Source organism: Amyelois transitella, chromosome 24 (genome assembly GCF_032362555.1).
Source record: "Amyelois transitella isolate CPQ chromosome 24, ilAmyTran1.1, whole genome shotgun sequence".
Classification (NCBI taxonomy): domain Eukaryota; kingdom Metazoa; phylum Arthropoda; class Insecta; order Lepidoptera; family Pyralidae; genus Amyelois; species Amyelois transitella.
This window is the reverse complement of record NC_083527.1, coordinates 6,043,563-6,059,188: the sequence shown is the minus strand read 5'-3', so window position 1 is coordinate 6,059,188 and position 15,626 is coordinate 6,043,563. Positions and strand designations below refer to the sequence as shown.

Sequence of the window (15,626 nt, the reverse complement as noted above, 5' to 3'; positions counted from 1 at the left end):
AATTGGACGTGCACAGATTTAAACAAAAGAATTTATCTGTAATACTGGACTGCATCCGTCTTTGAGAAAAAAAAAATAGATTAATTCACTAGCATTTTTAAACATAAAATTGTTCTATTCTTTACTGGGCTCAAACACTAAGGAATAGTGTTGTAGTAATTATTTATCGATGGTTATCAGTCTTAATATCTATACTGTTGTCTTAAACGGAGAATGTATATATATTGACTGATAGATATCTTGTGCTTTACAACTGCCCAGAAATTTTCCTTATTTTTCGGGTTCATTGTGTTTCTTTGCGACGTGTCAGATGCCAGTGCAAAGTATATTTACGATTGTTAAATTTCTAGGCAATTGTGAAATGCACAACATGGTTTAAATTTAAAGAAATCCCTGATATCATTTCTATAAATCTTAATCTACTTAGGTATAAAAAGTATACACATTGCGACAAATTATTTGCTTGTCATCAGGCAGATTGCAGGTCAAACGCACTCAAATACCCGACAAAAAAAAATACTGGCCTAATCATAATATCCAGCGATATAGATACTAAAAACTATAAAGATGGACTAAACGCCCTGGGTTTTCAACCCAATCGTCTTTCTACGCTTACCTACTTTAAAAAAATAATAAAAGTAATAATTTATAACAATGTGTGTACCCAGCCCAGTATGTTACTTGTTTCAATCAATTCACTTATACACACAACCATTATTATCTTTGATTCGCAATAATAAAAAAAAAAACAAACTGAAAAATGTCAATCTGTAACCGAGTTTTATAATATACAGTCAGGCTTATTGTAAATCTGGGTAAATCTAATCTCGTATCCTGGCAAAAGTAATATAATGAATATATAGTAGAAACGAAGTTTTAGTTTCGACCGGCGCAAAGGGAAGATCTTCCGCCAAGCTAGGGTTAAACTTGGGGAACCGCGCGAGAAACGCTATTTAGTCGGAGGATAAATTTATGTTCCAATCCGTAGAAACATTGTTTTTATCACGATCTAGCATTGCGCATGCAGTAACAAACACCAGAGGATTTGTACTGAATAAAATGCGATATAATATTACTATGTGCATAGAGCTAAATAAAGTTAGAAAAGACAGTTTTTATGGTTTGCAAGTACTTTTTAAAAGGATGTCTGAAGGCTGACCGATGGTGACTAGAACACTACTGTTCCTCGTGCTACACGATGGAATTTAAACAAATAATAATAAGATTAATTTTATTTTTTAAATTTTAAAGATTCAATCAAACAACTAGTTTAACTTATTGCGGTTAATTTCGAAAAAATGGACTCCTTCACAGGGTATGTATGTAACATCTTCATTGCACAGAAATTTACACATTAACAAGAAATAAAACATGGTTATAAAATAAATATATCACTTGCAATGGCGGACTTATCCCATGAAGGGATCTGTTACAGACAACCGGCAAAATATAAAAGAACTACATAATTATGTGAAAAAGTGATAATAAAATACATAAATACAAATAATAAACATATACCTACCCACTAAATATACATGTATAAACTTATTAATAAATAAACATACATAAACTAAGATAATTTGCCTGACGTTCGATCAAGGTGCTTAAGTGGAGAGGAACATAAATACATTATTTTTGAATATGTTGTGGGTCTGTGCTTTTTAGTGTCCAAGGCGAGAGAATTCTGTTGCAGCCTTTACGGAGAAAGATTTAGAGTAGGAATGGGAAGAGTGTAAAGGTACACATAGAAGAAGTTTATTGTAGGATCTTAGACGACTTCCCGATACTTGAAATGAGAATTTTTCGCGAATGTATGAAGGGAAAGAAGGATTAAAAAGAACATGAAAAAGACGGGAGAGAATATGGAGATTACGGCGAGCTCTGATAGGCAACCAGTTCAATTGATCACGAAATTTCAAAATGTGATCGTATTTCGACAGAAATTATATCTATTAGAAACATTTTGTAAACGGTCCAGTTTATTGAGAAGCTATTTAGACGGATCCAAATAGACTCAGCGTAATCAAGATGAGGTAGTATGAGTGAGTTAACCAGCGTAATTTTAGTTTAAGGTGGCAGAAGTGTAGAAGTCGTTTAAAGGCGGGTAGCGAGTAAAAAATCTTTCGCCATACGTCATTGATTTTATATTGATATTTTAAGAGGTTAATTCTCGTTCCGACATAATGCCCATTGATTTTCATTGCAAATCGAAACATAATCCGGTCGCGCTATTGAGCGCGTCGGCAAATTAACAGATATGTAAGTAAGTAGGTTAATCTCTTCCCGTTAAATAGGTGTACATAGACTAAAGCAGACACAGAGAGATTCTAAAAAAACAATTAAAAAATATTTTTACAATTGGTGAGATAATACAGGTTTTGTCAGGACACGAGAATAGATTTTAATCGGGTGTCAATCCCGCAAGACAACCATACAAGCAGCAAGTCTTTAGTCGAGAGCACCAAAAACATTTTAGATTCACAAGTTATAAAGAAATTGAATCATCACACAATTCGCAACCACATAATGGCAAGTGCATCTGGCTTAAACGGTTCCCACGACGTCTTAATATAATCTATGACTACCTACCTACACTTAGTTACAGTAATTATTACCACTTTTATAAGTTACACCGATGTTCATCACTAGGGAGGCTGTAGTCCAGCAGTGAACTTTAATAGGCTTATTAAAGTGGTAACTACAATGTCGTAACATGCAAGTCATCAAATCCTTATTATGATAAGGCAGCGGACGCTGCTTCTACAGATGGCATCCATGCAATATAAGTTGAGATTTTAATCTCTCAAGTTACTATGCTAAAATAATTGTTTTATTTCGATTAGGTTTAATAAAAATTATCCTATATATCACAAAATTGAGATAACTTTCGTAGCATACCTTAAATGACAGGTACATTATAAAAAATAATACCTAAGGTATTATAAAAGTAAGGTAAGCTTTTCGAATTCGTGATAAAAATGAAATCTTTAATTCCACTGTTTATAAGGTATCATTGACACTTCTATGAGCTCATTATCCCTATAGCTTTTGTATTTTTTATACCAACTTAGCACAGCTTGTCTCGAGTTTAAAATCTCACCATATACTTGAAACAACATCAAAACAAACCATTTCCAAACATAATTTAGTAACATCGCAAATATCCGGCCTTTTAGAAACTTCTTGTTTCGCAAATATGACTCCACTTTTAAGAAACTCTGATTGTCTGCCAAATGAGGTAGTCACGTTATAAACTATTTTTGTGCAAAGAGGATACAGCACCGAATTTATTCAACTGTTTCTATAGATAAAACAAGATTGTAGATCCCAACTGGACTTAAATAATTCAAGTTATTTTTTATGTACAAATTATGATTCCATTGAGGCATTACAAATTCGATTTCTTTGAAGGCATCTAAACTTGTGACGACATTCCTAAGTCGAAAATCGCGCCCGTGTCTAGCAAGTATTTAAACTTAGCAGAAAAATGACAGACTAGAATCCCGCTGATTGCGGGTACGTCCCTGAAAAATTTGTAGTGTTAATAGTTTGGTTTTGGCGAGTTCAAGTCCCACATAACCGTCAAAGATAATATGGCCAGGCGTGGTTCTAACGACATGTTGAAAATAGTTAATAGTTCATGGATTGCAAATAAATTTTTGCGAAGGCAGAGGATTTACAGTCATTCTACTTGGGCCTGGTGCAATTGTATTAGTTTCCCAAATAACTTTACATTATCCCGCAAGACCTAACTAGAGCTTATTTATCTGCTATGTTACTAGCAAGAAATCTGCCAAGTTCCTCACGCGGTATACCACCACCCTAACCTTTTCATCTCTGTGACAAATAATGAATTTATAGATCTGTCCCCTGGTACCCCATTTCATATCACATTTATGGCAATTAAATAAAGTTTGACATTGATTTATCATTGAGATATTTTTTATGATGTTAAGATAAAAATTAACACTGATTATTTTATAATGATCTCGTAAAAGATGTTTTTGCATCTAAGTTATACCTGATGACATAGATGGATAGACAGAGCTTTAGCTCCAGAGGCCATACTTCAGTTGAAAAGATCATGAAAATTTTTCAGAAATATAAATGCCACAAATGTATTGTGCAATGTATTGCTTGCTTTGTAATGTATTGCTTGGAAATGTTTCCAAGAGACAGCTTAATATTCTTCCAATTATATATACATCCATATTTAGACCATTATACAAACTTCTTGAAATGACTACTTATTATTGACCAAATGTAGAAGGAAAAAAGAGCTCCAGTAATTTTGGTGGGATTTGTCATTATTTTAGGCAAGTTTTACTTACAACAAATACCTCCTACCATTATTCCATGAAAGAATGATTGTGATAATGAATACTTACAACAAATAAGCTTACATGATCGTATCTTGTGTTGGTGTTGCCATTTATTTCAAAAATTTACAACTAAGAACTATTTATTGCTCTAGAGATGCTTTAAATTTATATGGAACACAAAAAATACTGATTAATGAATAATCAAAAAGAAAATTGGAGCTACAGTACCCTAATTTAATATTTACATAAGTTTTTTAACATAATTATGGCTATCAAAACTATGTATAAAAATATGCAATGTATAATTATGCCAGTGTAATCCACAATCTCAAATCTATTTGATCGGCAGACAAGGAATCCATAGACAATCATAACATTTTATTTTTAATGTGGACTTGGCTCATAGATTGCCTACAAAGACCTACATGATTGAGCTGAACCTAATGACAAATGAGTATTGACAATGGTAAGCATTATCATTAAAAATCCAGCACTTATTGCTTATTATTACTAAGTGTACTTCCCACTTATATACGCTTACTCTACAGCTGCCAGCCCAAGATTCAAATCCATCAACAGGATCAAAATTATTTACAAAAAAAAAGTATATTTCGTTTCGTACATGCAGAATGTGTCTCGAATTACACTAGTAAGCGTCATTCAAAGTTAACAAAAACTTAAGACCAAAAGGCATAACTATAGTTCTTATTGCATTCACTTTCTCTAATTTACAAGGCCAGCCATTTGTCCCTGAATACATGTCACTGTGATGTTTCATTCGAAATAAATAAGTTCTCTTACACACTATAATGTCTGAACGGAAGAGAGTTCACAACCGATTACGGTTCCTTATAGCCCTAAGGCGCGCGCGGCGCGTTTTCGCGGATTAAATGTCGCCATTTTGACTAATTCCAATCCTCTTGATGAATTCCTCTTGCAACATCACTGTCTTGATCATGTTCGGATGTGTTCCGTATGCGATAGTCTGATCGGGTGTGGAACAATATTGCTGTGTCCCATCAGTCAATATAACACCCTGTCCATTGCTCAGTGAGCCAGTAGACTCAATTGAGTTCCAATAGGTTTCACTAGGCGATGTAGTGTTTACCCCTGGGGGCGGCGCTGCTGGAGCACCCGTATACCTGAAGTACGGATTCTTCAAGTCTAATGTATTAGACGAAGAGATATTTGTACCCTCCAAATTGACTTCCATAGTCACATCATAACTCTGTCTCTTGTTAGCAAGCAGTAACACCCGTCCTGTCAATGCCTGACCTTGTTTTGCAAAAATTGGTGTTTCTAACAGACATCTCACTTGGTACCAATGTGTCAGAGGTTCTGTAGGGGCAGTGGAGAGCCATATATGCTGTGTGCTTCCTGCGAATAACACATCAAACCAGAATGCCAGGCCATGGCACGTACCAGACTGAGTCAGTTCAAATCTAAATGGTACCTCAATACGATGCAAGTCAGTTTCATGAGCATTTAGGAAATCCACCACATGTCGCACTGAGCGTGCCATACAGATACGTACGTCAAATGTATCAACAATGGGCTGCCTGAAGTATTCCTTCATTGCTGCAGTGCGTAGAGCACTCAAATCTACTCCATGGAAGCATGTTTGATACCAAAAGTTTGCCTTGTTGTATTGTTCCATGAATAATGCGTCATCCGTGAAAGGGGCTATATGCAAGTCGCCTCTCGTAGGATACATATTACCATTCGGTTTCAACCATTTCTTGGCATGTAAGTAGGTTTCTAACATGCGTTCATTGTATAACATATAGCCCATAGGTTCAGAAATTATAACATCAACACTCTCCGGTAGCTCAATCTCTTCAATCTTGCCAGCCACGACCGTGATGCGGTCATTAAGCCCATTGGCGCGAACTAACGCTTGAGCGTGATGCGCCATATTACTAGCCTCCACAGCATAAACCTTCCGCGCGCCCGCTTGAGCAGCGAAAAAAGATAAAATACCTGATCCAGCACCAACATCCAATACAACTTTGTTTTTAAAATCGTTGATGTTAGACAATATAGCTCGCTGGTAAGTACTCGTTCTGACATAATCCTGCATCATATTCTGCTGCTGACTCAAGTAACCATAAAACTGGAAATATTGCATCGCCGATGAATCCTCGGTCCGGACCGTGAACACGGACGATGACCTGCCCGCTTTGATCTTGCTGACGAGCAGGTGAAAATTCTGACAGTCTACCTCCGATGCGAACTTGAAAAATAAAGTTTCATTGTCGATAGTGAAAATATACGACTGGCCGACTACGCGCGAACACTCACTCTGGTTGTGGACGGGAAACTCTAGCACCTCCTGTGCCAACACAGGATCAGCACGAATCACTTTAACACTTAGCCCTTGTGGATCGTAATCCACGTTTACGTTCGTAGGGAAGTTGAACTTCGGCGTCAGGGAGCCGTCATTGTTTACAGCGGAGATTATCACTCCGCGAAACGTGTTCGCCATTTCAACAGCTGAACGTGGGCGCGCGAATGCTTTAACGATATTGTCCTCGCGATAAAAGGCAAACAAAGAAAAATGCCGTTGAAAATGTATGAGGCCGGCGTAAAATCGATCACTCACAAACTTCCTTCCTCTATTGTCTATGATAGGCAGCGTGCTATTTTATTTTTTTCTTGCTATTTTCTGAGGGCATGACATCGTCTTGTAGACTGCCAATATCTATTATTGTTTATGGTTACAGGCGTTTAATTTTAGAATTCCGTTGCAAAGGTTCTAAGTTTATAAGTCTTCAATTGAACTTAGGCATGACTATTATGCATTAATAAATCAGTCTAACACCCGTGATAAAGGGTTTATGCTTTGTAAGACATTTTTGAATCTGTGATTTGAATGAATATGAAAGGTTTTAAACACTTTGTGGCGATATCATTTACGTCAAAAGCCATTTGTCAATCATAGCAAAAATTACGATGCGCTCAGCAGCGAAGATCGCGCAAGCAAAGATTTCACAGATTGCAGCTGAAATACAATCTCCTACTCAATACCGTTGAAGCCGCGGTTCCGCTGGCAAACCTCCTGCTTCTTCCTCCACCTAACTCACCTAACCTGCGACGTTTTATCTTAAACATCACACTCAGGCTAGTGGGCTAGGCGCACTGGGAATTATCTGAAAACAGGTTTTTATGAATTCGGTAGACAGACTCTAGGCTATCTACTCTTACGTATCAAGACGCGTAATTCTTAACATTCGCATGCTGCCCACACTTCTTCTCACTTAAAATATTATTTCAATTTCTATAGTTGGTATTATGAAAGACCGAAATAATGGATGCATATTCATTTATTCCAATGACCAATGTCGATTAAAAATAATGTGATAATGTCAGATATGTCTGTCATTGTCATTCGTCCTTTTGACGTGTGTGATTCCATTCTTTTCTTTAGTTAGATCCATTTTCTAAACAACACCTAAAAGGAACACATGTTTTGCAAATAATATTTTATAGTGAAGTTTTTCTGCACCAGAAATTGCAATTAAGTCTCCAAAAATGGTAATTACTTATCTTACTAATAACCATTATCAATATATTTAAAATACGTAGTAGATTTTTAATATTAAAATGCTTTACAGCCGAAGACAAAGAAGAAGTTCATCGATAAAAAGAGGGCAGTAACATTCAGTTTGGTACATAGATCTCAGAGGGATCCTTTAGCGGCAGACGAGACTGCGCCCCAGCGGGTCTTGGTGCCTGTAAACGCAAATGTACCGCCACGGAAAGAGAAAGATCCTGTAAGTTTATAACCTTTTCTTGATCATAATTTCATGGTCTGTTCAGTAGAAATAATACTGTTTGACGACTTTGATGGAAAATATGGTGATGATGAAAAAGAAGACCTATTCTCATGTATAATTATAAATAAAATGATATATAATTAGGTCTTGAACGTGACTTCGTGCTTGTGACAATTTAAAATAAAAATTTAAATTTTATAACAAAGATAGTAATCTATATTCAAGGACTTACCCCGGGCTCCTCCCTAGAGTAGCGAGGATGCAACCAGGATCTTCATATATATAAAAAAGTCAAAATGTATCTTTTTATATGGATGTATGTATCATACAATTATTTACACCTACGTAGACCTACATAGGTCTACAAAGCTGTCACATGAGAAGCCTTAAAGTCTGGCTATTCAGTGGAGAAATGCTGTCAGTTAATTGGGCCTGGTAATTTTTTGTAGCACTTCAATAGATGAATTCACAAATCTGTGAAGAAATTCCACAGGTATGAATCTAGGGTAGAGATAAATGAAGTAGTAGTGGTGTTTGTATCTTTAGTCCTTGTTCTATCATCACCAAGACAAACTTTCACATTTATTATATGGTTTTAGGAGCTTACACCAGAGCAGAGGCGGGAAGAGCAAATGAAGTATGGCATTTACTTTGACGATGATTACAACTATCTACAACATCTCAAGGACACTAAAGAGGTCACTATGGTACTGCAGCCGGTGAGTGTGCAATAGTTTATCAAATTTTCTAATCTGGTTTTTTTTACTGATTATTGCCACCCTGTAAGTATAATAAATTGCAGCTTAAAATTTCCATTATTCTCTAAATTGGAACCATTTCGTTCGGCTTAAGTCTGAAGTTTTGACGTAGTTAACGAGCACACGCAATCAGCATGTTACAAGTGAAAAGGCCGCTTGCAAAACTATACAACATTATAAAAAAAAAATGACTAATGCCATTATAAATATTCTTTATTACCAGAAAAGTACACACAAAGGTAAAGAAAAGTCCCAAAAGCCATCTGCCGATGAGGAAACAGATCGGGAGACAAACATCACGGACACTCTGAAACTGCCGAGCTCTGTGTTCGCTTCAGAAGTTGAGGAAGATGTAGGGCTGCTGAATAAAGCTGCGACACAAGGTGAGAAGGAATTAAGTTTTTTTTTTCAATTTGTTTTGTTTTTTTTTTAAAAAAAACATTTTTCTAGCCACTGTAGCGCGAAGCCGTTTTCAACAGGCGAAAAGCGCTGTTTCGTTTTTTACTACGACGTAAAAACGGGACAGCGCGCGATAGCTTTTCGCGCGATTACAAAGGCGTCGCGCACGCAGCCATCAACCTAACAGACTGGTTGTTAAGTTTTGAAGATTGATTTGTAGTATGCTAACTGATGCTTTGATGATACAGGAAATAAAATAAGGATACTGGCAGATTCAGGAAACTGGATTTGTCATTAGGATCCGAACTGATCCTGTAGCATTGCAGGCATGACTGTCTTTTTGAGAAAAGAAATAAACAATAAACCAATTTCATTCCAGGATTATGCCTTGATTTGGATCCGGAGGTGGTGGCAGCTCTAGATGAAGACTTTGACTTCGATGACCCAGAAAACCAGTTGGAGGATAATTTCATTGAACTGGCCATGGCTGAAGGTAGTTTTTTTTTTATTGGCTTTGATTATTCCGACTACTTATAATAGGCTCGGGATCCGCCTTCCAACTTTTCTCTCTCCACGTGGTCCAGTTTTCGGCTTCCTCGGAACTTGACAAAGTATATCAATTATTTATATGTATAGTCACGTCTACATCCCTTGCGGGTTAGACAGAGCCAACAATCTCTAAGGGACTGATAGGCCATGTTCAGCTGTTTGGCTTTATGATAGAATTGAGATTCAAATAGTGACAGGTTGCTAGCCCATCACCTAAAACAAGTTGTAGTTCTAGAATCCCAAGATTATAAGCCTATCCCTTAGTCCTGTATATGAGTACTAGTAATAATTTTGTAATCTGAATTACAGGGTCTGCAGAAGATGAAGAGTGTGATGATGATGACGGCAGTGTGTCCGGTGATGACAATTCAGATAAAGCGTTTGCTTCGGACCTAGACTCCGATGACGATAGTGACTCAAAGGTAATTCAATTTTGTATGTCTAAATAAAAGTCGCTTTTTGTAGGTGACGTTTAATTCGTCACTTTTTGTAGCTGGCGTTTAATTCGTCGTTTTTTGTAGGTTGCGTTTAAACGCAATTGCGCTTGCGCGTGATACTTATTTCGACGCTTTTTGTAAGTGATACTTATTTCGACGTTATAGGTAATGTTAGATGGCGTTTAAATTTAAATTCGTCGCTTTTTGTAGATGGCGCTAAATTCACGCAGGCGAAGTTACGGGTAAAAGCTAATATAAATAAATAAGATATAATTAAAAATTGTTAATTATTATGTTACAGGGCCAGCGGTTTGGCCGTATGCCCTGGGAGGACTACAAAGACGACACGAAATCTAGATTCTCCGAATACTCCATGTCTTCCAGCGTCATCAGGAGGAACCAGGGGCTTTCACTACTGGACGATCGGTTTGAAAAGGTATAAATATATACATACATACATAAAATCACGCCTATTTCCCTTGCGGGGTAGACAGAGCGAACAGTCTTGAAAAGACCGATAGGAACGTGGGTTCAGCTGTTTGATATAATGATAGAATTGTGATTCAAATAGTGACAGGTTGCTAGCCCATGGCCTACCGCCTATAAGAAGAATCCCAAGTTTATATGGTATCCCTTAGTCGCCTTTTACGACATCCATGGGAACGAGATGTAGAAGTCTTTTTTAATTGGTGCGTGTGGTTCCCACATGACACAGAAACAATATACTAAGGTTATATATAGGTTTACAAATGTCATCGGCTAAAACAAGATTATTTATTTACTAGCTGTCCCAGCAAACGTTGTTTTGCCATATAAATATTTTTTAAGTAACTAAAGGGTATAAAAAATAAATGTTGGCCGATTCTCAGACCTACACAATATGCTCACAAAATTTCATGAGAATCGGTCAAGCCGTTTCGGAGGAGAACATTGTGACATTAGAATTTTATATATAAGATTTACTAATTTATGTATTCAGAAAACATCGAGAATAGATAGATAGATATATAGACTCTTAACTGCACCATAAAGAAAAAAATAACATAAAAAAATAAAACAGATAATGAGGTACAAAGGCGGACTTATCGCTAAAGCAATCTCTAACAATAAAAGAGTTTATTATTATGTTTCTCCTCTTGGATTTCACGGGTCTATACTATACACCCCGGATTTTTGAGTGGCTTGCGTGGGGATATAAATCCAAGACGTAGAGGCCCTTTGGAGAAGTTGATGTTATTTATTATATATGTACTTTAAACACACTAGCAGCTCATTAAGCTGATACATACATATAATCAAGTCTATATCTCTTGCGGGGAAGACAGAGCCAATAGTCTTTTAAAGACTGATAGGCCACGTTCAGCTATTTGGCTTTATGATAGAATTGAGACTCAAATAGTGACAGGTTGCTAGCCCATCGCCTAAAAGAAGAATCCCAAGTTTATAAGCCTACCCCTTAGTCGCCTTTTACGACATCCATGGGAGAGAGATGAAGTGGTCCTATTCTTTTTTCTATTGGTGCCGGGAACCACACGGCACATTAAGCTGATGCGTGTGAATTTTGATGTTTGGAGATTTTGTTAAAGTTTGTCTAGCCGATTCTTAAAACAATTGACAGTAGGAGAAATTATGACAGTCGTAGGAAGCTTGTTCCAGTCTGTTTAATGAACTTTTAATCAAATTTAAGCAAAACAAATACACTTCTTTTTTTTTTTTGTATATCTTCACAGATGTACGCAGAATACGATGACATCGAACTAGGGCCGTTAGACCTGGACGAAATCGAGGGGTTCATGCCGGACTCCCATCGTATGCTGCTGCAGGCGGCCGAGGAGTTCGAGGAGTCCAAGAGGCGGCATCAGCTCGACAAGGAGAAGGAAATAGCGAGGTAACCGTGACGCCGACGATAGCCGACGGCCTAGCAAACTGTCTATTTGAATCTCAATTCCTTACAGTGCCGTGTGGTTCCCGGCACCAATACGAAAAAGAATAGGACCACTCCATCTCTTTCCCATGGATGTCGTAAAAGGCGACTAAGGGATAGGCTTATAAAATTGCGATCCTTTTTTTTAGGCGATGGGCTTGCAACCTGTCACTATTTGGATCTCAATTCCATCATTAAGCAGAGCAGCTGAATGTGGCCATTCAGTCTCTTCGGGACTATTGGCTCTGTCTACCCCGCAAGGGATATAGACGTGACTATATGTATATGTATGTATTCCTAACAGCTGAATGTGGCTTTTAGTCTACTTAAGACGGTTGGCTAAGATATTATGGATTAACAGAAATCCAAAGGTCGGCTGGAAGGTATTGCTCAGCGATGACTTATAGCTTATGCTGCTGCAGGCGGCTGAGGAGTTCGAGGAGTCCAAGAGGCGGCATCAGCTCGACATGGAGAAGGAAATAGCGAGGTAACAGTGTCGAGATGTATAGGGTATTGTTTATGTATGAGATGAATGTGAGCTACTAGGGTGTGTCCACTAAAAATCGGTAAGTTCAATCACAATAAGTTTATTCCTCACACACAATCAGTGGCGTAGCAAAGGTGGGGCGGGCCGCACCGGGTGTCACCTTATTTGGGGTGACACCCACCAAGTCTCTCAACTTTAAGAACAATGTTAAAAACAAAAAAATAATCGTTGGTAAAATCAAAAAGAGCACCACCCTGCAAATACGTAAATGGAATGTATTGCTGAGTTTGCATCTGTCAAAGCTAGAAAGAAGAAATTTTAATTGTATAAGTTGTACAGTATTTAACAGTTATTTTTCTGTCTTAGTTAAAATTATTGTTTTTTACTTTCGACGGGGACCCCATCATGGGGTGACACCACCAACTTCCGCACCGGGTGCCACCCAAGGTAGCTACGCCACTGCACACAATAGATACAGTCAAATGGCGATAGATATTATACATTCACGTAACATTTCCAGAGAATCGCTCAGTATGGGGGGCGCGGTCGACTGAGGAAAGTTCCACAGGCGACGGTCACCGTGCGGTCAAATAAGCCATCTTGCATTCTGTGAACAGTACCTATTGTGTGCCTACAAATGTATACAACTAATGTCACATGCCAGCCAATTTTGTGAGGAGTGATGACGGCCTCTGTGGCGCAGCGGTAGTGCGCTTGTCTGTGACACCGGAGGTCCCGGGTTCGAATCCCGGTCAGGGCATGATGAGAAAAGAACTTTTTCTGATTGGCCTGGGCCTTGGATGTTTATCTATATAAGTATTTATTATAAAAATATAGTATCGTTGAGTTAGTGTCTCGTAACACAAGTCTCGAACTTACTTCAAGGCTGACTCAATCTGTGTAATTTGACAAAAAAAAAAAAAAGAAAATGGAGTGAATTTTTATGGCATTCACTGTGAAAAACTCTCTTCATGCAAGCTCGGCGGTTTCGGGTACTTTCGACCTGACCTTTTACCAGGACGTCCTTAATTTGATCAAGATACGTTCGTCTAGGTCTTCCCACTCCGTCCTTTCCCAATAGAATAGAAGAATAGATTTATTTTCAAAATTGGATACAAGGTATCACTTATTGACGTCACATAACTTAAATCTAATTATAACTACTACCGTTTCCAAAGCGCATGTGTGAAGAAGCGGCGGAACAAACTACACTGCAGCAATACCAATTGTCTTCTTAATTTCAGAATGCGTCGCCTGCAAGAGATCGAGGAAGAGTCTGAAGATGAAATGGTCACAGTGGAGGTGGATCAGAAGGAGAAATGGGACTGTGAGACCATATTGTCCACATATTCGAATCTGTACAACCATCCTAAACTCATTGAAGAACCTAAGGTGATTGGGATTTTTATCCATAAAATTAGATAGATAGATAGCCGTGTGGTTCCCGGCACCAATACAAAAAAGGATAGGACCACTCCCATCTCTTTCCCATGGATGTCGTTAAAGGCGACTACTAAGGGATAGGCTTACAAACTTAGGATTCTTTTTTAGGGGATAGGCTAGCAACCTGTCACTATTTGAATCTCAATTCTATCATTAAGCCAAATAGCTGAACGTGGCCGTTCAGTCTTTTCAAGACTGTTGGCGCTGTCTACCCCCTAAGGTGTGATTATATGTTATATTCTTACTAACAATAAACCTTCCATTTCAGAAGCCGCACAAGATCCAAATCAGTTCCAAGACTGGTCTTCCCAAAGACACGCTGGGCAAAGACAATAAGCTGACGATGAAGTCGCTGGCCAAATTCAACGCTATGCAGGATGATGATGATGGTGAAGATGATGATGCCAGGACCCATGCGGAGTCAGTACTGTCCACGCTTAGTGTACTCTCTATCAGGTACTGTATTTTATGTTGGGTTATGAATATCAATAAAGCGCAAGTGTGCAGGGGTTGTGACAAGTGGAATGTTGGAGTCTCTGCCTACCCCTCCGGGAAAGAGGTCAGATTTAATGTATGTAGTTGTATTCTAGTAAATAAAAATAAAGGCTGGGTGGTTCCCGGCACTTTTGAATAGGACCACTCCATCTCTTTCCCAGGGATGTCGTATAAGGCAACTAAGGAATAGGCTAATATGTTTGGGATTCTTCTTTTAGCTGACGGGCTAGCAAACTGTCTCTCTTTGAATCTCAATTCCACCTCAAGCCTAACAGCCGAACGTGACCTTTCAGTCTACTTAAGACTGTTGGCTCTGTCTACCCCGCAAAGGATATAGACGTGATTGTATGTATTTATGTGGACAATGTGCACTTATATTTGTAAATTGACGTCCAGTGAAAAATGCTGCATAGTAGTTTGTTCCGCCGCTTCTTCTATACATGCGCTTTGCAAGCGGTAGTAGATATAATTTGACTTAAGTTGACGTAAATGAGTGATACTAATTGTATCTAATTTTGAAAATTAATCTATTCTATCCAATTTTAGACCAAAAGATGAGTCCCCAGAAGAGAAGCGAGAAAGGAAACGTCTGTTAAAAGAGTACAGGAAAGAAAGAAGAATAGAGAAGAAGGCCAATAAAGAAGCCTTCAAAGAGGAGAAGAAACGCCAAGAGAAGATCATGTTGAATAACAGAAACAATGTGCAAGGGAATAGAATATTATAAATAGTTATCAAAATTTAATGACTTTTATTTCTTTTACCATCAACACAATGAACAAATGAAGAAAGACTATGCCCGCGACTTCGCCTGCGAAAAAAAGTTAAGAGAAAAGTTTCATTAAAACCAACTTTTATAACGGCATAATAAGACTTTCGTATTGAAAATATTAGTTAAAGACCGGGTTTGATTACCCTGGGGTCATGATGAAAAACAAACCTTTTCTGATGCAAATATTTATATCTCCTTGCGGTGTAGACTAAACCAGCAGTCTTGAAAAGAGTGGAAGGCCACGATCAGCTGTTTGGCTTAACGATG

General features: G+C 37.9%; 2 protein-coding genes across 2 annotated transcripts; one reads left to right on the top strand and one right to left on the bottom strand.

Moving 5' to 3' along the window:
* Positions 1-4,041: 4,041 nt before the first annotated feature.
* On the bottom strand, positions 4,042-6,937 carry LOC106142722 (histone-arginine methyltransferase CARMER). Its single transcript, XM_013344593.2, has one exon. It carries the CDS (start codon positions 6,805-6,807, stop codon positions 5,209-5,211), a length of 1,599 nt encoding a protein of 532 aa, XP_013200047.1. The 5' UTR covers positions 6,808-6,937; the 3' UTR covers positions 4,042-5,208.
* Positions 6,938-7,715: 778 nt separating this feature from the next.
* On the top strand, positions 7,716-15,327 carry LOC106142723 (protein LTV1 homolog). The gene is made up of 11 exons (XM_013344594.2): positions 7,716-7,856; positions 7,937-8,095; positions 8,698-8,817; positions 9,080-9,239; positions 9,635-9,748; positions 10,114-10,226; positions 10,543-10,677; positions 11,972-12,129; positions 13,897-14,044; positions 14,364-14,551; positions 15,137-15,327. The coding sequence occupies exons 1-11, from the start codon at positions 7,854-7,856 to the stop codon at positions 15,312-15,314; spliced, it is 1,476 nt and encodes a 491-aa protein (XP_013200048.2). The 5' UTR covers positions 7,716-7,853; the 3' UTR covers positions 15,315-15,327.
* Positions 15,328-15,626: the final 299 nt, after the last annotated feature.

Bases quoted from the DNA above. Each gene is read 5' to 3' on its own strand.
- LOC106142722 (XM_013344593.2), bottom strand. From the start codon at position 6,807: ATGGCGAACACGTTTCGCGGAGTGATAATCTCCGCTGTAAACAATGAC.
- LOC106142723 (XM_013344594.2), top strand. The intron at 9,240-9,634 runs GTGAGAAGGAAT...ATTTCATTCCAG, and splicing joins GAATAAAGCTGCGACACAAG to GATTATGCCTTGATTTGGAT. The intron at 12,130-13,896 runs GTAACCGTGACG...TCTTAATTTCAG, and splicing joins AAGGAGAAGGAAATAGCGAG to AATGCGTCGCCTGCAAGAGA.